At 36.8% G+C, this 25,987-nt stretch overlaps 2 protein-coding genes across 2 annotated transcripts; one reads left to right on the forward strand and one right to left on the reverse strand.

Annotated features, from left to right (window-relative positions):
* Nucleotides 1-6,431: 6,431 nt before the first annotated feature.
* Nucleotides 6,432-18,899, forward strand: LOC146908225 (uncharacterized). Its single transcript, XM_085729243.1, has 2 exons — nt 6,432-6,984; nt 18,439-18,899. Exons 1-2 carry the CDS (start codon nt 6,432-6,434, stop codon nt 18,897-18,899), a joined length of 1,014 nt encoding a protein of 337 aa, XP_085585369.1.
* Nucleotides 18,900-21,715: 2,816 nt separating this feature from the next.
* On the reverse strand, nt 21,716-25,372 carry LOC146908226 (uncharacterized). Its single transcript, XM_085729244.1, has 2 exons — nt 23,116-25,372; nt 21,716-23,004 (listed from the first exon to the last, which is right to left on the reverse strand). The coding sequence occupies exons 1-2, from the start codon at nt 25,370-25,372 to the stop codon at nt 21,716-21,718; spliced, it is 3,546 nt and encodes a 1,181-aa protein (XP_085585370.1).
* Between the last annotated feature and the right edge of the window lie 615 nt (nt 25,373-25,987).

The raw sequence follows: 25,987 nt of genomic DNA on the forward strand, positions 1-25,987 counted from the left end.
GCCGCCGTTGATGGTAGCGATGTCTCTGTTTTGTCACCGGATCGAATTGGTGGTTTGTGTTTGTTGGGTTTTGGTGGTGTTGGTGTGTTTCGTTTGTTGGGTCGACGCTGTTGCTGTTCTCCGACGTCGGTTCGTTTGTGCTTATTTTGTTGTTCGTTTAGAGATTGGGTGGATTTAGACTTTTCTCATTTTGCGGTGGTTGCCTGATTTAAAAAACCCGAAAGGGTGTGTGTTTCTAAAACCCGAAAGGGTCTGGTTTGTTAACCCGAAAGGGTCTGTTACTGACGTATTGGACTCATCCCTCGATCTGAGTTCTTACACGTTGTTTGAACCTGCTGTGTTCGGTGGTATGATTTTTTCGACTCTCTGATATTCCAGATTTGTTGAGATCTGCAGGTTTCGAGGGGTCATGTCTACTTTCACTCTGGTTATTGCTCGAAAGAGCTTATGCTTGCTGATGACAGTGAGCTGTTGGCACTGGGATTCTGATACCGTGTTGGCGGTCAATCCTTTCGCCATTTTTAAACTTTATTTGTCCTATGCAGATGTTCACTTTTCATTCTTTTTTTGTAATCTGGTTTCGCATCCGTACGCGGGTTCGCTGGGTTGCGCATGTGATTAGTGAATTTTTGTTTGGATAGATTATAGTTGATCCACGTGGACTGTTTTATCACGATGTATTCCCGTTTGGGTTATTCCTGGGTCAGGTCTAATGTCCCCCCAGTCTTTGTATCTCTTTCTTTTTATTTATTATATTTTGTGTTTTGCCTAAAAAAAAATAATTCAATTTGCATTTTTTTTTTCGTGGCCGGGGTTTGAACCCCGGACCTTGAATATATTATGCATTGTATTTACCAACTGAGTTAAGCTCACGAGGACATTCAATTTGCATTTAATATAAAAAACTAAAGTTTTAAAATTGTGATTTTTAATTCAATTTGCCTTTTCTTTTGGGTCAATAACAATTATTATCATTCTATTTAAATAGTAAAGCTTAAATGTTGTGATCTATTTTTAAATAAAATTCTTAGGGTGTGTTTGTTTCAAGTATAACAAATTTATTCCTAGGAATAACATTCCTTGGAATATAAAGATAGGGATTTTATTCTAAGGTATTTACGAAAAAGATGTTTGGTTAACATTATAATATTTCAAGGAACTTTAAAAATAGGAAATATAATAGGTAATTATACATAATTTTATTCTCATCTCCATTTGAACTTTATTCCCACCATTTTCTTTGGGAAAACTTTTCTATTCCCAGGAACATTTTATACCCGGGAATAAAATTTAATAAACTTGTAACAAACATAGACATAGTAGAAAAACGATTTCAATCTTAGTTTTGATGATGTTCTTGATATCAGTTCCAAATGCATCGACGAGGAAGGAACCTAAAAGTACAGTCGATTTTGTCCCCAACTTTCCGTTACATGGAACTGCAGAATAGATATATCAAAAACTAAAGCCTACAATTCTTTCAGGTAGGAGAACCCTAGTTTTTGATATATCTATTCCGCAGTTTAAAGTAAAGAAACAACACCAAAAGCAGTCGGAGACTGATATCAATATCAGTCACTTTGCTTGTTGGCTTATAGATATTTCTTACTTTCTCATAACTCATAACCATAGAAGAATTTGAATCAAATTTATATATAACATTTTTTGTGCTATAGTAAAGAATTGCCTTCAACTCTTTTGTGGACTTAGTTTTTTCTTGCTTGAGGTTTGTGGCTATAGTTATATATTTATACTCATTTCCAGCTTCCAATCACTAATAAATTTGTACTGGTTCAGCATTATGACAGGCGCGGCCAATATGAGACTTCTCTTTCTAAAATCGACGAGGCTATAGAGACACACCTACACCTACCGTCATTGAACTATATTCTATCAAGGTTTGTTCAGACTTATGAGCACCACTCTGCTTGTTACTGGATTGGTTGATCTTTTTCTCGTCCTTCCGTTATATTATAAAGCTTCATATTATTGTAGTTAAGAGAATACTACTACAGATTAAATGGCTCTTAACTATTGTTTGGCTGATTAACTTTTCGAATATCTATGATACATAATTTCTGCAGAATTAAACCCTCGTTCATTGTTAGTATTAGACATTTAGTCAGCACAATATTGTTGAAATAGCTGCTGAGAAAGAATTGAAAAACGAAAATCACACAGTGGGATCAAAGAAAACACAATTGAAGTTAGTTGAAAAGAATTTCAGAACAAAAAAAAAACAAAAATCTAATTTCAGAACAAAAAAAAACGAAAATATAAAAAAAAAAACGAAAATCATATTTCAGAACATGATTGAAGCAAGTTAATAACTTTTACATCATGACAACCGCTTCCCTTTCCTCTATCCGAATCCGCAAACAAATTCTAACAAACATCAAAGATTCAACCTAGATCTACAAGCTTCCCAAACGGTTTTTCCACAAATAAAACTCTCACAAAACATCATGAACGCAACGGAACTAACAGATTGGAAAGTGTGCGAAAATGTTACCTCTTATACAAATCGGAGATAGCAAAACTCGCGACGGGAAAAACTTCAATATTCTCTGCTTATTCACTTCATTCTTCTTCTGCTTCACTGGATCGTTTGTTGATTCGAATAAAGGAAAAGGCGGTTCCGTTTCTTCTCTTTCACGCTCGATCTGGACTCGGCTTTGCTTCGTTTCTGGTACAGAATGAGTTCTTGCGATGAACACGAACAGGAAAAGAGACGGTGAAGAAGCAATTAGGGTTTCAGGTGATTTGGGTTTCACGATTGGGTTTCAGAGTGATTGAGTTCAATTGGATTTCATGGTTATTGAGTTCGATTGAAATTTGGAGTTGTACGATGGAGAAGAAAGAATGGAAAAGGGAATTTTTTGGAGAGAGAAATTTTTGTTGCTTTTATGAGTTTGGCGCTTTTGGTGAGGGGAAAATTTTGGTGAGAGCCACTTTAGATTTTCAATTGCCGCTTTACATTTGGTTTTGGAACTATGTTGTTTGGCTTATATTACTTTTAATAAATAGTTTTTTTAAATTGGGTCAAACAATCTAATATCATTTGAAGTTAAAAGCTTTCCTTACACCTAACTTTTTAAGTCATGTATTGTGGATAGCCTCCAATTTAAATTCCTTGATTTAGTAAGTGTTTTTTGTACTAGTGTTCCCAGGAATCTACAAATATAACTTGAAACAAACACACCCTAATGTTGATGAGGAACGTTGATTGTTGGTCTACGTAATGAAACTATACTCTATGCCACCAATTTAGGAAGAAAAATCTCATTGGTGCAAGTGATATCAAAAAGAAAAAAAAACACGAGATAAAATTTTAGTTGCGAGAATTATTTTTGGTGTCACGTGAATCAGGATTGACTTTTAATTTTAGCGGAGAAAATTTCTGTTAGCTTGATATTTCACATCTCTTATTATGTACTTCCACTGTCTCATATTAGAGAAACGATCCAAAATGATGAGTTCATATTGTACTCCCTCCGGTTCAAACTATATGTCATTCTAGAAAAATGTGTTTGTTCCAAATTCTACATCATTTTACAATATCAATGAAACATTAATACCCCCCCCCCCCCCCCCCCCCCCCCCCTCCCGGGTCACATTTATAAGCAAAAATCTATTTTTTAGGTTCATGGTATAATTATTGTATCTGGTCACATTTATAGACTGTAACACCATCCTTTTATTTAATTATTTTTATTAAGTTAGAGTCTATTTATGTGATTTATTTATATATATGAGGTGTTAGTATTTTATTATGTGGCATTATTATATTATTTATTAGAATATGAGAATTATTAGTGTAAGTAGAATTGGAGGTTAGAATAGAAAGAAGAATAAGTTATTGGGCCTAAATAGATTTAGGAATAGTGATTAGTAATATAAATAAGGAAGCTCAGGTTAGAAAGAGTTTTTGACGTTAAACCGCTTTTTGGAGAAAGAGGAGAAAGAGGAGAACTCAGAGAGAGAACCCTAGGAACGAAGAACACTGCTTTTGATTTCATAAAAACAATCTAAGGTAAGGGTGAGACTATCTTTCACTAATATTAGGTCTGTGAATCATTAGATTGCATCTAACATGCTTTAGGATGAGTTAGTGAGATTATGAGAAATTAGAGTTGTATGAACATATGGGTAGTGAAGGGTTTTTGTTTATTTTATTTGTTTTCATCATCTTTTAATGAATTCATGTTAAATTCGTGCTCTAATTTGTTGCTGCAGTTATATGTTTGATTTTAGTTTCTGAATTGTGATGTTTTCACGTTTGATTTATTGAGAATAATTGTTTTGAATGAATCCTAATTTTTATTTAAGGCGTTTGGTTTATTTATCCAATTTTATGAACTACTGTACTTATAAACAATTTGGCTTTTGTTTATTTTATTTTATAAAATGATATAAGTCGTTTTCAACATAGATATATATATATATATATATATATATATATATATACACACACACACAGGAAGCATTCGATGTTATGTTTCGTCTTAATGTTCTAGTTTTTCCACACGTGAAGCCAGTAACTTCTGTTTTCTTGATTTTGTGCTTTTCAAATTAACATGTTTGATGATGAATTCTATTTTGGTAAAGCCAAGAACGTCCTTTTTAAGCAGCAATTTAGTCCCTCTATTATTTTGTATAGGTAGCAAATTATTGGTAGCAGACTATAGTGGAAAGCCATATTTCTGGTCTTCGAATCATAACATGCATCAATTATTTTAGTGCTTCTTTCTACAGATCTAGCTATTGATATTAAAATTAAGAAAAATAGTGTCTATAAATCTACATGTACAGTGAAGAATTGAAATTATGTTACTTACAATCATAAACTATAGATTCAGGGTGATTTTTATAGAGACCATTGTTACAATGAAAATTATTTCTATTATTTTTAAATGTGTATTGATGTGTATATAATGATGTGGATAATTTAAAGATGTGTTATATGAAGATGAGAATATTTAAAGATGTGTTATTTGAAGATGTATGATTTAATGATAATGTGAAAAAGATGTGTTATATAATGAAGTGCTATTTGGAAGATGTGTGATTTAAATATGTGTTATTTATGATGCTTATGTTGATGCGATGTTTAAGATGTTGATGTTTATCATTTGATACTGTTAAGTTATGATGCTGATATGATGTGACTTTATAAGTGTTGCATATGTTGTTGTTGATCTTATTTAAGATGTAAATGTCGGTCTAAGTCAAAGAGTTTGTTAAGTCGTCGAGTCGTTATGAAGTCATCAAGTTGTTAAAATGTTATGTTGTCAAGATGTTAAGATGTCATAGATGTTCATGAAGTTTCTAAGATGTAAGATGTTGAGTCCATGCATACTCATTTAAAGATGAGGGCTCATGCCCTGGAGCTTTTGCTCAACCACGACTATGGAGCTTTTGCTCAACCACGACGATGGAGCTTTTGCTCAACCAGAGACGAGGGCTCATGCCCTAGGAGCTTTTGCTCAATAGCGACGAGGGCTTATGTCCTAGGAGTATATTTATGTTCATAAGCGACGAGGGCTTATGCCCTAGATTGGTACCACATGCATTTGCATTTTCATGATGATTCAAGATGGTTTAAGACGTTAAGAGTTGCATAGTCGAGTTTAGATGCATTGTCAAGTCAAGTTGTTAAGTTGTGATGTTTTAACGAATTACTTTGTGATGTCTTTTAGTATGATGATATGTGACGACGATTGTGACTGCTATATGATGATATTTTGCTAAGATAAATGATGATGTTTATGTATTTAATTATAGTTGTTAAATTATAAGATGTTTATGTTGTTAAATGTAATTTATGATTTATGAGCTTAATATTATTGTTTGAGAAATCTCACCCCTTCTGCTTGAAAATGTTGCTCTTCGTATGGGTAACTTGCAGGTAATCAAGATTAGCTGCGGTCGTGGGTGTCTATCTCTCACTGTGTCCTTAGGTGCTCTGATACGTAACGGGATGGGGATTTTGATACTATTTTCTGTTCCTTTACGTATTACTTTTGAAGTTTAAGAATTATTATTGAACTAAGATTTATGAGACTTTTATGATAAGGCCTGCGTGCCAAGAATATTTCTATTCTTAAACTAAATCAGCTGCGAAGTTTTTAAATGTTATGTTGATGAATTTTTGAAGGATAAATTATTATCTATTTTGTTAAGATTTTATGATAAAGAGATGTAGCATTCCGTTTATGTGAATTGCTCTGATAATTTATTATGAAATTTTTATGTTGGGAAAACGGGGTGTTACAATTGGTATCAGAGCAGGTCGGTCCGTCCGGCCAAGTAGATGAGTCGTAGTGTCGTTTAACAGTCGGAATACCATTATTATGTTATTCTAAATGTTGTGTGTTGTGCAGAGAAGAGACCTGGAGGCTGCAAATTTTATCTGCTATAAGAGAACTAGAATGGCTGGAAGGAATGATGCTGCGATTGCTGCTGCGTTGGAATCTGTGGCCCAAGCTGTGGGACAACATCCAAATGCTGGTGTTAATGCTGAAGGGAGAATGTTAGAGACCTTTCTGAGGAATCATCCTCCCATTTTCAAAGGAAGGTACGACCCTGATGGAGCGCAGACATGGCTCAAAGAGATTGAAAGGGTTTTCAGAGTTTTACAATGTACTGATGATCAGAAGGTGCGTTTTGGTACGCCCATGCTGGCGGAGGAAGTTGATGACTGGTGGGTGAGCATCCAACCTACTCTAGAGCAAGATGATGCGGTTATTACTTGGGCTGTGTTTAAGAGAGAGTTCCTAAACAGATATTTTCCTGAGGATGTTCGCGGAAGAAAAGAGATCGAGTTCCTTGAGCTGAAGCAAGGAGACATGTCGGTGACAGAGTATGCAGCGAAGTTTGTGGAGTTGGCTCAGTTCTACCCACACTATACTGGTGACAATGCTGAGTTTTCTAAGTGTATCAAGTTTGAGAATGGTTTGCGTGCTGACATCAAGCGAGCCATTGGTTACTGATAGACGTTTGGCAAGTGCACCAAATACTATCGAAGTAGTAAAAATATCGATCCCACGAGGACTGTTTTTAATCTCAATAATTCAACTACGTTGTATTTTAGGATGTATAAAGGTTATTTTGATTTGCCACTAGGCAGTAGATTGGTTTGATTGCATAAAAATAATTGCTAAAAATAAATTGGTTTTCAAGAATAAGAGAGAGATGAGTTTAGGTCTTTCGAATCATCTATGTTCCCCTAATTGTTATGTTGCACCTATTCGTATGAATGATCTTCTAATCCCACGATAGTTAACAAAATAGTCCTAATCAATCCCTTGAGTTAGGACCCTCTCCTTAAACTACAGCCCCTAATCCCTTAGGTGGTCTAATAATCTTTGAAGGTTTAAAGCACGTTAACCTAACATCACTAATAAACGATTATCCATTCCTAGACTAACCATGTTTATTAGAACAATTCAATAGGTCTAAGTAGAAAGCTATGGTCAGTAGTCATTCATTCTCACAAAATCATATTTATATTTGATCAGGATATAAAAAGCATTAAGAACAATTGAATTGAATAAAGACTAGAATATCATTCACAATAAATAGAGTTTCACAACATAATATCTCAATTAGGGTTACAACGAATCATCTCAGACCTAACCTCTAATGGATTTAGCTACTCATAATAATGTTTACAAATAACATAATCATTAGAGGTAATAAAACATACACAAAGTGGTTGGAAGATGAAGAAATCGTCCTCCTGGTCCTCCTTGTAGTTGTAAAATCGCACTTGGCTCTCTAGAATTCGTAACCCTTGTTTTTGGAATAGACTTCAGCATAAATAGGCACAGAATATCGCCCAAATCGTGTCACGTTTTAAGTGAATCGTGACACGTTTTTACCTTCTGGAGCAAGAAACTGAATTAGGGTTTCACCAAATCGTGTCACGTTTTACCAATCGTGACACGTTTTCCTAATGTCGAAACAAGGCTTCTTATGCTTCCCAAATCGTGTCACGTTTGTACCAAATCGTGACACGTTTTATTTCTTTGCGTTTCCTTCAGTTTTTCTGCTCTTTTTGCTGCATAAGTCTTCTGTGAACTCCTTTTTGTGATGAAAATACATATAAAATTACGTAATGACAAGGTGTCATCACAACCCCAAACTTAAACCATTCCTTGTCCTCAAGGAATTTACTTGCAAAGCTGACAATCGACAGTGAAATAACAATTACCTATTCAAGCAGTAGTACCCAAAAGTTCAACACCTTACTAGCTAATGATGAGCTAGTTTGACTTGTATGCATCCACCACTTCACAACTCCACGCAAATATTTGAAATAGGGTTCTACCAGTCGACATGCAGATCTACATATTACCATACGCTTGAAAAGTTTCTAAACATCAATCAAAGTCAATATCATTACACACTTTTGAGGTCTTTAGGGTTATAACGGGGCTTAGGTGAAAGGTGGGACATATTTGGATAAGTAGGCTACACAAAATTAGAGTTAGGCATTCCTACGGAAGTTAAAGAACAAATTCAATCCTACGATCATTCACCTTGTGGAATAACAATCAATGCAAAGGTACTAGAGAATATTTATAACTTTTAGGGACAATCGAGTTTGAAGTTACTCACATGTTTCAAAGTTTGGTCCCTTTTTCATCATTCATTTCATCTTTTTTTTTTTCATACATCAATTTTTTGAATGTATTTTTGCCTTTTGCATGACAATTCTTTTTCTTTTTGTTCTCTTATTCTCTAGTACCCCCACCCCAAACTTAATTGGTTGCAAATTCCAATAGCAACCCCAAACTTAATTTTAAGCAACATTCTACAATGCCTAACTCAGAAAAACAATAAGGGACAAGTCCTAAAAGTCTCTAAGTTTGTAATGTAGTTTGTCACCGAACAAAAAGTTCTAATCCTACCGGCTCAAAGGGGCTAAGAAAAGGATAAAGTTTAACAATTATAGTCAGGGTAGGCTTCAAAAGGCTCACAGGACCAAGCACTTTTGCCTCAGTGTGTAATTAACAAAGACCAATCAATAATAGAGAAACAATGCAAGTTCTAGAAATGTAGTTGCATGGAAAACTAAGCTAAATATAAGTAAATTGAAAAACAAAATATGGCAATGAACCTTATGGCTGAGATTTCTGGGAGTATGTGACTACCTAGCAACGCCGTACACTTCGCCTTTGAAAACCAAGTCACTCCTCCTTTTGAACTTTTGGAATACCACTTGAACAACTATTTGTTATCAAACTGTAAAAAGTCAACTAAACAAACAAATTCATCAATAATAAACAAGTGCAGGAATAATTACATAAACGGGGGGAATAAAACCGAGTTAAACTTAATTAAAAGCAATAAAAATTGTTTGAACATAAAATTAAAGTTACATAACCAAAGTGCTGAAACAAAAAACAGAAAAATAAAAATAGGTGGGCCATCAGTAGCCCACTCAATCCTGCATCTGGTCCTCCGGAATCCAAGTGTTGGGGTCCTCCTCTGCATAGGTATCCTCCCCAAAGTGCTGCCTAGACTGAGCTCCACCAGCAGCAAAGTCAGCTCGGATCTCCTGCTCTCTATCCTGAGCTCGACCTCTGGTGACATCAAAGTAGTGGTCCATAGCCTCCTCGGACCCATCAAAGCGCTCGAAAGACCCAGTCATCTTCCTCCTGTTGAGGCAGACCGCCTCAGTGAACTCCTGACCAAACCTCGGACGGTTCCAATACTCCTGATCTGACACCTCATTCATCCAGTTGGCATGGCCGAACATGTAGTCCAGCATCATAGGATGAATAGGTGCATAGGCACCCTGCTGGCTGCTCCCCTCTCCAGCAAAAGTCTGACTCTGAGGTGGTGGCGGTGGCTGTTGTGGTGGTGGCGGCTGTGGCTGTCCTGCTGCTGCTGCCTCGGCACCCATGATAGTCTGCATGCGGTCATGATAATCCTTGACAAAGCCATCCATGTAAGTGTCGGTGATGGGCTTCATCATTGCTGCACTCAAATCATTAGCAAACAAATCGCACTCCTCCTCCTCACAAAGCCAATTGATAAGGCTCAAATGAGGGAGTGCCTTCTTGGTACCTGAAGCAAACATATAGATATTGTCGGCAATTAACTCACCAACATTGATGGGTGTACCATCAAGAATAGCAGACAGCGTCAACAAGCGGGGCAGCGGAATCTCTGAAGTACAAGAGGTGCCCTCAATAGTTTGCACCACAAAAGATGCCCACGCCTTTGCATGGGGCTTGAAGTCAGCCCTCAACAGCATATGTGACCCTCCATGCCACTTAGCACCTTCAACACAAATCTGCATTAGCAACTCCTCCCACCTTTCATCATCCCAATTCTTGCACTCCTCCATCCTCCTCTTCACATCACAAATCTCCGGTGGCACAATCTCCAGCAACTGATTAATCCTTTCCGGGCTATAGTCTATCTCCTTCCCCCTCACATAGGACACATACTTCCTCCCCATATACCTAGCATTAGAATAGAATTCTATCCCAATGGTTTTGTTGGCCTGCTCGAAAATCATACTAACAAGGGACTCCCACCCTCTCTCAGTGATCACTTGATGGAACTCAGGGTTGGAGATGAGTTTGGTGAAATCAAAACCTCTCTCCGGGATCACCCTATAGCCTCGGATGTCCTTGAAACGGTCACGGGCAGCAGTATTATAAAACCGGTGGTTGATGGACGGTGGGGGTGCGGTGTTAGGGCTAGGTTTGACAGGTTGTTTGCGTTTGGGGGCTATTTTGGCCTTTTTGGCTGGTTGGGATGTGGCTTGGGACTTGCCTTTGTTGCGGGTCTCAACCATGGTTAGGGTTAGGATTTAGAGAAGAAACAAAACTGGATATTAGGGTTAGGGTTAAGATGGAGATAATGGGTTTGGTTGTTTGTTGGTGATGATGAAGGTGTATGGTAATGGTTTGGTGATTAGAAGATGAAAAGATGAAGATTTTTGGTAGAAAAGGGTTAGAAAATCGTAGGTTAGGGTTCTGGGAAAATTTTGGCAGAGTTTGGCTACTTTTGGAAGTGAATGGAATGAAAATCGTGTTGGATATATTTATAGGCTGGGAAAATCGTGCCACGTTTTGCCAAAAACGTGTCACGATTTTGTTTTGTAACGGTTAAATTTTTGAAACTGCTACAATCGTGTCACGTTTGGGCTAAACGTGTCACGATTTTTCATTTTTGAAAATTTTCTTGCCCAGAAATCGTGTCACGTTTTGGCCAACGTGTCACGATTTCCAATTGTCGAATTGCACCAATTTGAGACTTAGGAAAATTTTTAGGTGCCAAAATTCGTGTCACGATTTCAGCATCGTGACACGTTTTCTGGAAATGTCGAATGGCACCCTTTTTTTACTTAGAAAAATTTCTGAGAGGAGCTTCAGAGGGGGCAAATCGTGTCACGTTTGGCCCAAAACGTGTCACGATTTGCACAGTATTGGAAAACAACAAATTTTCTTCCTCTGTTCGTTTCAGCAAAAAATCTTTTTGTATTTTTGAATATTTGAAAGCAATAAAAAGGAAATAAGAAATACTACCTGAAATCTAAATGTGGGTTGCCTCCCACCAAGCGCTTCTTTACCGTCACTAGCTTGACTCATGACGACCCCTAAGGATCATTCAAAATAAGTCCTACCCTTGCCTTCGGTAGGTCGCCTCCCAGATATGGCTTAACTCTTTGCCCATTTACCTTGAAACTTCGGTCACCTTCAGGTGTCATCAACTCGACAGCTCCATGAGGTGACACACTTTTCACCAAGAACGGTCCAGACCACTTTGACTTGAGCTTTCCAGGAAACAGTTTCAACCTGGAATTATACAACAAAACTAATTGCCCACAGTTAATATCCCTAGACACTAAGTTTTTGTCATGATACCTTTTAGTCCTGGCTTTATAAATGAGCGCATTTTCATATGCTCTAAGCCTCATCTCCTCCAGTTCATTAAGTTTCAAGAGTCTTTTCTTACCAGCGGCTTCTTGATCAAAGTTTAAGGTCTTAATGGCCCAGTACGCCTTATGTTCTAGCTCAACTGGTAGATGACATGCCTTTCCATAGACTAACTGATAGGGTGAGAGCCCGAGGTGAGTCTTAAAGGCAGTCCTATATGCCCATAGTGCGTCATCTAATTTTTTAGACCAGTCCTTCCTATTTGACGCAACTGTTTTCTCTAAGATCTGTTTCAGCTGACGGTTTGAAACCTCTGCTTGACCACTTGTTTGTGGGTGGTAGGGAGTTGCAACTTTGTGCTTTATGTTATACTTTTTGAGCAAATTTTCAAGAAAATTATTGTAAAAGTGCTTCCCCCCATCACTGATCAAGACTCTAGGTGTTCCAAACCTAGTGAAAATGTTTTTATGCAGGAAGTTAACAACTGTCTTAGCATCATTAGCAACACAAGGTATCGCTTCAACCCATTTAGTGACATAATCAACACAGACAAGAATATGAAGAAAAGAGTAAGAGGAAGGGAAAGGTCCCATAAAGTCGATGCCCCAACAATCAAATGGTTCAACTTCGATGATTCCTGATAGGGGCATCTCATTCCTCTTAGAGATGTTACCTGTCCTTTGGCATTTGTCACAATGTGCAACAAAGTCGTGGCAATCTTTGAAAAGGGTGGGCCACCAGAATCCACTTTGCAAAATTTTTGCCGCGGTTCTTTCTCCACTATGGTGGCCCCCATAAGCTGAGCTATGGCAGTGCCACATGATACTATGAGCTTCCTTACCTGCAACACAACGTCTTATCAAACCGTCAGTTCCTATCTTAAACAGATACGGGTCATCCCACAAGTAGTGGTTTGCATCCTTGAAGAATTTTTTTCTCTGAGGATAGGTCATATCATCAGGAACTATGTTACCGGCCTTAAAGTTCGCAATGTCAGCAAACCAAGGCCTTTCTCCAATAGCAAACAGTTGTTCATCAGGAAATTCGGCCTTGATGGCCTTCTCTTTGTTTGTCACCTCATCATTTTCCAGCCTTGATAGATGATCAGCTACTACGTTCTCTACTCCTTTCTTGTCACGAATCTCAAGATCGAATTCTTGTAGCAAAAGGATCCACCTCAACAGCCGAGGCTTTGAATCCCCTTTTGTCAAGAGATATTTAAGAGCTGCATGATCTGTAAAAACAATGACTTTGGAGCCTATTAGATAAGAACGAAACTTTTCCAATGCAAAAATTACCGCAAGCAACTCTTTTTCTGTTGTGGAATAGTTAATTTGATTCTCATTTAAAACTTTGCTTGCATAGTAAATTGCATGGAAAAACTTGTTCTTGCGTTGGCCTAGAACTGCACCAACAGCATAATCACTTGCATCACACATAAGTTCAAATGGTACATCCCAATCGGGTGCAATGATTATTGGTGCAGTTACCAACTTGTTTTTAATCAAAGAAAAAGCATTCAAACATTCATCATCAAAATTAAATTCAGTTTCTTTGACCAAGAGGTTACAGAGGGGCTTGGAAATTTTTGAAAAATCTTTTATAAAACGCCGATAGAAACCAGCATGCCCCAAGAAACTTCTTATTCCCTTAACATTAACAGGTGGAGGGAGCTTCTCTATAACCTCTATTTTAGCTTGGTCCACCTCTATGCCCTTCGCACTTATTTTATGCCCCAAAACTATACCTTCGGTCACCATAAAGTGACATTTTTCCCAGTTTAAAACAAGGTTAGTTTCGGTGCATCGTTTAAGGACAGCATCTAGGTGAAATAAACATTGATCAAAAGACTTACCAAACACAGAAAAGTCGTCCATAAATACCTCAATATTCTTCTCTATCATATCAGAGAAGATGGAGAGCATACACCTTTGAAAGGTCGCCGGCGCATTACACAGCCCAAAGGGCATCCTCCTATAAGCAAATATACCAAATGGACAAGTGAAGGCTGTCTTCTCTTGATCTTCTGGAGCTACCGCAATCTGATTGTACCCCGAATACCCATCCAAAAAGCAATAAAAGGCTTGGCCAGCCAACCTCTCAATCATTTGGTCCATGAATGGTAAAGGGAAATGATCCTTCCTTGTTGCGGTGTTCAACCTCCGGTAGTCTATACACATCCTCCAACCAGTAACAGTGCGGGTGGGTATTAATTCATTTTTTTCATTAGCCACCACCGTCATTCCACCTTTCTTTGGTACCACGTGGACCGGACTTACCCATGAGCTATCAGAGATAGGGTAGATCATACCTGCATCTAGTAACTTCAGCACCTCTTTCTTTACCACTTCCTTCATTGTTGGGTTAAGTCTCCTTTGAGGTTGAACCACCGGTTTGTATTCAGCCTCCATGTGTATTTTATGCATGCAATAAGCTGGACTAATACCCTTCAAATCAGAAATGTTCCACCCCAAAGCTCTTTGATTGTCTCTTAACACCCTCATTAATTTTTCTTCTTCCAAAGGTGTCAAGGTATTGCTGATGATTACTGGTTTAGAGGCATCCTTAGTGAGAAAAACATATTTCAAGTGAGAAGGGAGTTCTTTTAATTCTGGATTTTTCTCTCCTTCTCCACTCAAAATAGGAGCATCCATAGAGTGCTTACCCATTAATTCTTCTATTTTTACCGGTCCCAACTCTTGCTTGCTTGCTGCTAGTTGCTTCACACAATCTCTTACTTCAAGATCTTCATCATGCTCACAACTCTCTATAGAATTTACAATTGCTCTTTCAAGAGGTTGTGGTGGTTGAGGTTCACGAGAGTTGTCTTCTACTATTTCTTCAACAACATCGATCCGGTAACACTTGGGATTTTCCTCTCGGTGTTTCATTGCTTCGAAGATATTGAACACCACTTGCTCATTATGGAACCTCAACATTAGCTCTCCCATCTCAACATCAATCAAAGCACGACCAGTTGCAAGGAAAGGTCTTCCTAAAATGAGTGGCATATCTTCATCTTCAGCCATGTCTAAGATCACAAAGTCTGCTGGAAACACAAGATCATTAACTTTGACTAGCACATCTTCAAGTATGCCAACAGGATAAGAGATTGACCGATCAGCTAAAGTAATGGTCATTCTCGTTGGTTTTGGCTCCCCACACTTGAGCTTCTTCATCATTGAAAGAGGCATCAAGTTGATACTTGCTCCTAGATCACATAAAGCTCTTCCAATGTCTACCGGTCCAATGGAACAAGGGATAGTAAAAGCACCAGGATCTTTCAGCTTAGGTGGTAGCTTCTTTTGAAGAATGGCGCTACAATTCTCGGAAAGAGAAATATTTTCATCATCTTTAGGCTTTCTTCTTCCTGTTAGCAAATCTTTCATGAACTTGGCATACAAAGGCATTTGATCAAGAGCCTCACTGAAAGGGATATTTACTTGAAGTTGTGAGACAAGTTGCATGAACTTCTTGAATTGTCCTTCCTCCTTCTTTTTCTTCTTCTCTAGATGAGGGTAAGGAAGCTTCACATATGATGGAATAATTTGTGGCTTGTCTCCATCTTTCAAGATTTGACTCTTTGACTTCCTCAAGATTGAGTCTTCATCTATCAATTTCTCACTTTTATCTCCCTCTATTTTTTTCTTCTTTTCATTTTCAACTACATCCTCATCATTTTTTTCAACTACTCCATGATCATTTTCTTCAACTACATCGTTCTCCTCCACCTCAACTACTTCATCAACCTTCTTTGGAGCTTTTGGAACTAAAGGAGTCAAAACCTTTTTGCTCCTCAATTCAATAGCATTACAAGACTCATTCTTAGGGTTATCTTTAGTGTTACCTGAGAATCCTCCTTTACTTTGTTCAGCCAATTGCTTAGCTAATTGCCCCAGTTGAGTTTCAAGCATCTTCCTAGAAGCTTCATTGTTCTTTCTTTCAGCTTCTTGACTCTTCTTCATCTCTTCAAAGTTGCCTTGAGTCATCTTCATGAAATTCATCATAGTTTCTTCAAGAGCTGATGGCTTCCTTTGTTGTTGTTGAGGAGGAGTAAGCATTTGAGAATTTAAAGCATTGTTATTTGAGTAGCTTAGATTTGGATGCTTATTAATGCCTGAATTGTAGTATTGATTCTGCCTTTGATAACCTCCCATGAAGTTAGCTTCTTCACTTGATCCTTCCGGAACGCATTCACCGTTGGGATGTTCTTCACCACATAAGTCGCACTTGATTGCAGCTACTTGTTGTTGTTTATGAGCCAAAGTGAACCCTTGAAACTCCTTAGTTAGAGCTTCAATTTGTTTGTTCATAGCTGCTTGGTTAGCAAGGATAGCAGTTTGTTCACTCACACCAAACACTCCTCTTTCCTTCTTCTTAGCTTCAGCACGATACTCATTTCCAGCCATGTTTTCTATCAAAGCTTGGACTTCATGATCAGTTTTGCTCTTGAGACTACCTCCCGCGGAAGCATCTAAGAACATTCTAGTGTTTGGTGTTACCCCCTCAGTGAAGATTTGGAGGTATTGCTTCTCGGTGAACTCGTGATTAGGGCATCTCTTAAGAAGTAAGTTGAATCGCTCCCAAGCATCATACAATGATTCACCTTCTCCTTGCTTGAAGTTAGAGATCTCCATCTTCTTTTCCCAATACTTAGACATAGGGAAATACTTCTCCAAGAACTTCAGCTCTAACTCTTCCCATGTTTGGACAGTCCCGTTTGGAATTGTTAGCAACCAATCTTTTGCTCTTCCCGTCAAAGTGAAAGGGAACAGCCTTAGTTTCTTCTGTGCTTCAGTCACGGTGGCTGGTTGCACACAAAACTCGCAGGTTTCAGCAAAGCGGCTCAAGTGTTCATGCGGACTCATAGCTTCAGTCCCATCGAATTGCTTGTCCCTCAAACCGTTGAGGACAGTTGTCTTGATGTCGAAAGCTACGGGGTTAGCTGGTTGAAAAGTGTGGGTCAGTTGACCGCGATGAGTGGCTAAACCGTAGTCTCCAAGCTTAGGTCTTGGTGGTACAACTCCTTCCCCTTCCATAGTTGCAGATTTAGGAGAAGAGATTGTTTCAGATTCACTTGAGAATTGCTCCGGTACTTGTTCTCGAACACCCGGTGGAACGGATTGAGCTAACCTTTGCGATCGGACAGCTTTCCGAAGTGCTCTAGCAGTCCTTTCAATTTCCGGATCGTACTCTAAGTCGTCAGAGCTCTGTTTACCTCGCATAAACAGCAAAATACCTTAGTAGCACTGCACAACGCAAAGTAATCAAGTGAATATGAAAACAGAAAAATAAAAAATAAAAATTAAAAACAGAAAATTAAATTGCAAATACCCTAAATTATAACGTAATTGCCTTGTTGAAATAATTCAACAGTCCCCGGCAACGGCGCCAAAAACTTGATAGACGTTTGGCAAGTGCACCAAATACTATCGAAGTAGTAAAAATATCGATCCCACGAGGACTGTTTTTAATCTCAATAATTCAACTACGTTGTATTTTAGGATGTATAAAGGTTATTTTGATTTGCCACTAGGCAGTAGATTGGTTTGATTGCATAAAAATAATTGCTAAAAATAAATTGGTTTTCAAGAATAAGAGAGAGATGAGTTTAGGTCTTTCGAATCATCTATGTTCCCCTAATTGTTATGTTGCACCTATTCGTATGAATGATCTTCTAATCCCACGATAGTTAACAAAATAGTCCTAATCAATCCCTTGAGTTAGGACCCTCTCCTTAAACTACAGCCCCTAATCCCTTAGGTGGTCTAATAATCTTTGAAGGTTTAAAGCACGTTAACCTAACATCACTAATAAACGATTATCCATTCCTAGACTAACCATGTTTATTAGAACAATTCAATAGGTCTAAGTAGAAAGCTATGGTCAGTAGTCATTCATTCTCACAAAATCATATTTATATTTGATCAGGATATAAAAAGCATTAAGAACAATTGAATTGAATAAAGACTAGAATATCATTCACAATAAATAGAGTTTCACAACATAATATCTCAATTAGGGTTACAACGAATCATCTCAGACCTAACCTCTAATGGATTTAGCTACTCATAATAATGTTTACAAATAACATAATCATTAGAGGTAATAAAACATACACAAAGTGGTTGGAAGATGAAGAAATCGTCCTCCTGGTCCTCCTTGTAGTTGTAAAATCGCACTTGGCTCTCTAGAATTCGTAACCCTTGTTTTTGGAATAGACTTCAGCATAAATAGGCACAGAATATCGCCCAAATCGTGTCACGTTTTAAGTGAATCGTGACACGTTTTTACCTTCTGGAGCAAGAAACTGAATTAGGGTTTCACCAAATCGTGTCACGTTTTACCAATCGTGACACGTTTTCCTAATGTCGAAACAAGGCTTCTTATGCTTCCCAAATCGTGTCACGTTTGTACCAAATCGTGACACGTTTTATTTCTTTGCGTTTCCTTCAGTTTTTCTGCTCTTTTTGCTGCATAAGTCTTCTGTGAACTCCTTTTTGTGATGAAAATACATATAAAATTACGTAATGACAAGGTGTCATCAGTTACCAACAGATCCGTGTTTTTTCTGATTTGGTGAGCAGATGCAGAATCTATGAAGATGATACTAAGGCTCATAACAAGATTGTTAATGAGAGGAAAGGTAAAGGTCAGCAGAGTCGTCCTAAGCCTTATAGTGCCCCAGCTGATAAGGGCAAGCAGAGAGTTAATGATGAGAGGAGACCTGAGAAGAAAGAAGTTCCTGTTGAGGTTGTCTGCTATAATTGTGGTGAGAAAGGCCACAAGAGTAATGCTTGTACTGGAGATGTGAAACGGTGTTTCCGTTGTGGTAAGAAGGGGCATACTAGTACTGAATGCAAGTTTGATGATGTTGTGTGTTTTAACTGCAATGAGGAAGGACATATTGGTTCGCAATGCAAGAAGCCTAAGAAGGCTCAGACTACTGGGAGAGCGTTTGCTTTATCTGGAACTCAGACGGAGAGTGAGGATCGTTGATCTGAGGTAAATTTTCGAGGACGAAAATTCTATAAGTTGGGGAGAGTTGTAACACCCTCCTTTTATTTAATTATTTTTATTAAGTTAGAGTTTATTTATGTGATTTATTTATATATATGAGGTGTTAGTATTTTATTATGTGGCATTATTATATTATTTATTAGAATATGAGAATTATTAGTGTAAGTAGAATTGGAGGTTAGAATAGAAAGAAGAATAAGTTATTGGGCCTAAATAGATTTAGGAATAGTGATTAGTATTATAAATAAGGAAGCTCGGGTTAGAAAGAGTTTTTGACGTTAAACCGCTTTTTGGAGAAAGAGAAGAAAGAGGAGAACTCAGAGAGAGAACCCTAGGAACGAAGAACACTGCTTTTGATTTCAGAAAAACAATCTAAGGTAAGGGTGAGACTATCTTTCACTAATATTAGGTCTGTGAATCATTAGATTGCATCTAACATGCTTTAGGATGAGTTAGTGAGATTATGAGAAATTAGAGTTGTATGAACATATGGGTAGTGAAGGGTTTTTGTTTATTTTATTTGTTTTCATCATCTTTTAATGAATTCATGTTAAATTTGTGCTCTAATTTGTTGCTGCAGTTATATGTTTGATTTTAGTTTCTGAATTGTGATGTTTTCACGTTTGATTTATTGAGAATAATTATTTTGAATGAATCCTAATTTTTATTTAAGGCGTTTGGTTTATTTATCCAATTTTATGAACTACTGTACTTATAAACAATTTGGCTTTTGTTTATTTTATTTTATAAAATGATATAAGCCGTTTTCAACATAGATATATATATACACAGCAAGCATTCGATGTTATGTTTCGTCTAAATGTTCTAGTTTTTCCACACGTGAAACCAGTAACTTCTGTTTTCTTGATTTTGTGCTTTTCAAATTAACATGTTTGATGATGAATTCTATTTTGGTAAAGCCAAGAATGTCCTTTTTAAGCAGCAATTTAGTCCCTTTATTATTTTGTATAGGTATCAAATTATAGGTAGCAGACTATAGTGGAAAGCCATATTTCTGGTCTTCGAATCATAACATGCATCAATTATTTTAGTGCTTCTTTCTACAGATCTAGCTATTGATATTAAAATTAAGAAAAATAGTGTCTATAAATCTACATGTACAGTGAAGAATTGAAATTATGTTAGTTACAATCATAAACTATAGATTCAGGGTGATTTTTATAGAGACCATTGTTACAATGAAAATTATTTCTATTATTTTTAAATGTGTATTGATGTGTATATAAAGATGTGGATAATTTAAAGATGTGCTATATGAAGATGAGAATATTTAAAGATGTGTTATTTGAAGATGTATGATTTAATGATAATGTGAAAAAGATGTGTTATATAATGAAGTGTTATTTGGAAGATGTGTGATTTAAATATGTGTTATTTATGATGCTTATGTTGATGCGATGTTTAAGATGTTGATGTTTATCATTTGATACTGTTAAGTTATGATGCTGATATGATGTGACTTTATAAGTGTTGCATATGTTGTTGTTGATCTTATTTAAGATGTAAATGTCGGTCTAAGTCAAAGAGTTTGTTAAGTCGTCGAGTCGTTATGAAGTCATCAAGTTGTTAAGATGTTATGTTGTCAAGATGTTAAGATGTCGTAGATGTTCATGAAGTTTCTAAGACGTAAGATGTTGAGTCCATGCATACTCATTTAAAGATGAGGGCTCATGCCCTGGAGCTTTTGCTCAACCACGACGATGGAGCTTTTGCTCAACCAGAGACGAGGGCTCATGCCCTAGGAGCTTTTGCTCAATAGCGACGAGGGCTTATGCCCTAGGAGTATATTAATGTTCATAAGCGACGAGGGCTTATGCCCTAGATTGGTACCACATGCATTTGCATTTTCATGATGATTCAAGATGGTTTAAGACGTTAAGAGTTGCATAGTCGAGTTTAGATGCATTGTCAAGTCAAGTTGTTAAGTTGTGATGTTTTAACGAATTACTTTGTGATGTCTTTTAGTATGATGATATGTGACGACGACTGTGACTGCTATATGATGATATTTTGCTAAGATAAATGATGATGTTTATGTATTTAATTATAGTTGTTAAATTATAAGATGTTTATGTTGTTAAATGTAATTTATGATTTATGAGCTTAATATTATTGTTTGAGAAATCTCACCCCTTCTGCTTGAAAATGTTGCTCTTCGTATGGGTAACTTGCAGGTAATCAAGATTAGCTGCGGTCGTGGGTGTCTATCTCTCATTGTGTCCTTAGGTGCTCTGATACGTAACGGGATGGGGATTTTGATACTATTTTCTGTTCCTTTACGTATTGCTTTTGAAGTTTAAGAATTATTATTGAACTAAGATTTATGAGACTTTTATGATGATGCCTGCGTGCCAAGACTATTTCTATTGTTAAACTAAATCCGCTGCGAAGTTTTTAAATGTTATGTTGATGAATTTTTGAAGGATAAATTATTATCTATTTTGTTAAGATTTTATGATAAAGAGATGTAGCATTCCGTTTATGTGAATTACTCTGATAATTTATTATGAAATTTTTATGTTGGGAAAACGGGGTGTTACTTTTATGTGAATTCCGTTTATGTGAATTACATGTACATTAGTCATTCAATGAACCTAAAAAGTTACTTTTTGCTTATATATGTGACCGGAGGGAATACTTATTTTTCCAATATGTCATTTTTTTTTTTAAAGGCAAAGGAAACTGCAGCAACAGCTACAACCCCAAAATAGATAGATAATGAAAGATAAGATACAAAAAAAAGAGGGGGGACAAGAACCAAAAGCCTCAAAAGGTTAAGAAACCCTAAAATTAGGTAAACCTAGCTTATTAGTAACTAAATCTGCCCTAATAATAGAAGGAGGCTGAGAAAACCAAGCATGAGATACAAGAGATAAACCAAGATTTGCAAGAGTATCAGCACACTTGTTTCCCTCCCTATAGATATGAGAAACATGAAAGTTCATAGAGGAGAGCAAGTGCAGGCAGTTGTTCCATCTATTTTGAAGATGCCAAGGCACAATTTTAGAAGACTTGAAAGCTAGGGAAACAAGCATCAAATCTGTTTCCAACCATAGATAAAACCATCCTTTTTTGTAAGCAATTTCAATAGCTACCATTGCAGCAATGAGTTCAGAACATAAAGCAGTAGTAACTCCAAGGTTTATAGCAAAACCACCAATAAAATCAGAGTTAATATTCCTATAAAGACCACCACAAGAAGCCTGACCAGGATTTCCCAGAGAAGCTCCATCAGTATTGCACTTGGTCCAGTTGAGAATTGGAGGAGTCCAAAGAACTTCTTTAATGATTTTCGACTTAGGAGGCTTAATAATAACATTAAAACTTTTAAGAATAACAAAGTCAGACATGGAAGATGAAGCAGAAAGAGAAGTGTTGTTTCCTGACATTGAAGTTGCAGAAATCACTAAGTTAATTGCTGCCCTAATATTAATGGATTTGTCATTGAAACGTTTTTGGTTTCTGCAAAACCATATAGTGTGAAAAGAGTTGATAATGGAAGCAAGAATAACTATCTTACACTGAGGAGATCCAGCTTTATCCAAAGCTAGAAAAGGGTCAGCCAGGGACGCAACCCTAATATCAAAATTAAGAGTAGACCTAAGCCAGTTCCATATCTGAGTGGCAAAACTACACTCAAGAAACAGATGACTGGTGGTCTCCACAGAAGAGTTGCAAAGATTACAGATAGAGGGAAGCTGACAGCCTCTCTTGAGCAATTGATCATCAGTAGGAATCTTCTCTTGTAATATTCTCCATGTTAGCATGGATTTTGATGGAGGAACGGCCTTGTTCCAAATACAAGTGGCCCAACTAGGAAAGTGAGCATTGCTAGTGTTGTGAAACAAATATGCATCTCTAAATGACAAGTTACCATCATGACAGCTTTTCCATAAAAGTTTATCCTCTTTTTGAATCAGAGGAATAGTAACTAAATTCAATTTATGTTGCAAAGAAGGGTAAACAGTTTCAAGGACATGAGGCACACTCCACCTGCTGTTAAAAATATAGTCTGCTACTGAAGATTGCAGAGAGTTATGAACACTTAGAGGGATGTTGAAAGCTGAGACAAAAGGTTCCCCACACCAAGCGTCACACCAAAAATTGATGTTTTTCCCATCACCTAGCTGTCATATTGAATTGTTGAGAATGCTAGGGAACTTGTGCTTTGCACTGCACCAGATAGAAGATGAAATATGGTAAGTAATAGGCTTGTTTTTCCTCAAAACTCTGTTTCTCATAAAAGATGCCCACTGCAAATCAGACTGCATGATGTCCCAACATAATTTAAGATTCCCTGCTTCATTGATGTCAGACAAGTTCCTGATACCAAGACCACCCTCCTTGAAAGGTTTACAGACTTTGTGCCATGCAACAGTCACCAATTTCTTTTGATTAATGTCACCACTCCATAAGAAATTTCTCATCCATCTTTCCAAATCTTTGATCAAAGAAACTGGCCAGGAATAGATTGAAAGACAGTGAAGAAGCATGCTTTGCACCACACTCCTAATTAATTGCACTCTACCTGCCATGGTGAGAAGAGAAGCTTTCCAAGCAGCTAGCTTAATTTTGACTTTGTCAGCAATTGGTTGAAAATATATCTTTTTTGGCTTGCCTTTAAAGATTGGGACACCTAAATATATAAATGGTAGGGATCCAATTTTAAACCCTAGCATGTTTGCTATTTGGGATAGTCTGTTATTAGAAATAGAACCAGCATATATGGAGGATTTTTGAGGGTTAACAAGTTGGCCAGATGCCTCAGCATATTTAAAGAAAATGTCTTTCAAGCAATTGAGATTTGAGGTGGTACCTTTGCAAAACAACATCATGTCATCAGCATATAAAATGTGTGATGGAATTGCAGTGTCTCTGGTGCCCTGAATCAATTGAAGATTACCATTGACCACTTGTCTTGTTAAGCATCTACTGATTACTTCTTCTGCAAGGCAAAAGAGAAGGGGAGAAAGAGGGTCTCCCTGTCTCACCCCTCTAGAACAAGAGAAATAGTCATGCATTTTACCATTTATAGAAACTGAAAGTTTGGCAGAAGTGAGAATGGAATGAATCCATTTGCAGAAAGTTTCACTGAAACCAAACTTTTTGAGAACATGCAAGAGAAAGTTCCAGTCAAGGGTGTCAAAAGCTTTGGCTATATCCACCTTCAGAGCTAGGTTGCCTCCAAATGACTTTTTGTGAAGAAGATTGATCGCTTCTGAAGTAAGACAGATGCAGTCCCTGATACTTCTACCTTTAATGAAACCCCTCTGCTGAACAGAAGTGATTGCAGGCATGATCTTGGACAATCTGTCAGCTAAAATCTTTGAGATAATCTTAAATTTGAAATTGGCTATAGCAATTGGCCTATAATCACTGACTGAACCTGCATTGTTAGTCTTAGGAATAAGCACAATATTATTTGAATTGTAATTTGGCATGATCCAACCAGTTGAAAAAAATTGCAAAACTGCTTTTGTGACATCAAGCTTGATAATGTCCCAAAAGGTTTGGAAAAATAGTGCTCCAAATCCATCAGGACCAGGGGCACTATCTTTGTTCAAAGAAAACACTGCTTGAAAAATTTCTTCATCAGAAGAAAGTAAAGTAAGCATTGAATTGATTCTATCAGTGATTAAATGAGGAATCACTTCTTCCACTAATCCATTATCTCTAGTATTTGATGTATTATTGAAAAGAGTAGAGAAATGATTGACAATATGCTCTGAGATTTCATTTGCATCTGTTAACACTGAATCACCATTTGTGATGGAGGTAATAAGGCTTGAGGCATTTTTAATCTTAGCTACCCTGTGAAAATAGGCAGTGTTTCGGTCACCCTCACAATGCCATTTGGTTTTAGATTTTTGTTGCCAAAAAATCTCTTCAATGTTCAAAGCTTGTTCTAAATTAGTTTGAGCCTCTTGTTCTTGCATCATGAGACTGTCTGTATGCCCTAAAGTATCAATATCAGACTGAATCTGATCAAGTTTCTCCTTAGCAGAATTGACTTGATTATTGACATTTCCAAAAGTGTCTATGTTCCATTGCTTCAAGGCTGCCTTCAACAGTTTCAACTTTTCATAGAGGATATACATAGGACAACCTACAATATAAGTATCCCAGGTATTTTTCACCACATTAACACAATCAGCATGAGCCACCCACATCTTCAAAAATTTGAACTGAGAAACAAAATGAAGGTCTTGATTTTTAAATTCTAACATAATGGGGAAATGATCAGATCTAAGTTTTGTGAGTGTAGAACAAGTGACCATATTACAAGCATCAAACCATTGTTGGTTACAAATGGTTCTGTCAAGTCTTCTTTGGATATGGAATCTACTGCTACGACCATTTGACCAAGTAAAATCAGCCCCCCTAGTTGGAATGTGGATGAGGTTGTTGACATCTGTCCAGGTTGTTGACATCTGTCCAATATGTCATTTACTATTCATTACTTTAACTTTTTCCATTTATTTTTATTTACGTTTTTCATACCATCAATGAAGCATATTTTTGTAAAATGACTCATACTTACTCTTTTCCATACAACGTTGATTGCATTTCTTAATATATGTGAAATAGATATAATAACACATAATTTAGAACAAAAGAAGTAGTTTGATGATATAATGAAATTTTCATATATTCCATTAAAAAAGTTTCCTTATATAACAAGATTACATCAATTGTAGGTACACATTTTTCCATGTCCATTGATTCCAATCCAACTAGCATTATTGACTTTTTCATCACTTTTTTTTTTCATATTTGTTTTCCTCTTCTTTGATGGAGTTTTAACATTGTACTCCATCCGCTTCTAAATACGCGTCGTCGTCAACTACTTTACACATGTCAATAATGAACTTTGATTATTATTATAATTAGTTATCTATAATAGAAAATAATCAAAATTTGATTTTTTTTGAAAATATTCATTGAGATAAATTGAATGATATTTTACATGCTAACATTTGTACTGATATATTAGTTAAAAATAATGATCAAAGTAGGTTAGATAAATAATGCACATTTTAAAACTC

Source organism: Medicago sativa, chromosome 7, assembly GCF_051527215.1.
Source record: "Medicago sativa cultivar Bolivia chromosome 7, Bolivia_mono, whole genome shotgun sequence".
NCBI classification, from domain to species: domain Eukaryota; kingdom Viridiplantae; phylum Streptophyta; class Magnoliopsida; order Fabales; family Fabaceae; genus Medicago; species Medicago sativa.

What these genes read in the sequence shown, in the direction of transcription:
- LOC146908226 (XM_085729244.1), bottom strand. Translation starts at nt 25,372, where the DNA reads ATGTCAACAACCTGGACAGATGTCAACAACCTCATCCACATTCCAACT. An exon ending in TTCATCTTCTATCTGGTGCA is followed by an intron (nt 23,005 to 23,115) that starts GTGCAAAGCACA and finishes CTTTTGTCTCAG; the next exon opens with CTTTCAACATCCCTCTAAGT.
- LOC146908225 (XM_085729243.1), top strand. Translation starts at nt 6,432, where the DNA reads ATGGCTGGAAGGAATGATGCTGCGATTGCTGCTGCGTTGGAATCTGTG. An exon ending in TGACATCAAGCGAGCCATTG is followed by an intron (nt 6,985 to 18,438) that starts GTTACTGATAGA and finishes CGTAATGACAAG; the next exon opens with GTGTCATCAGTTACCAACAG.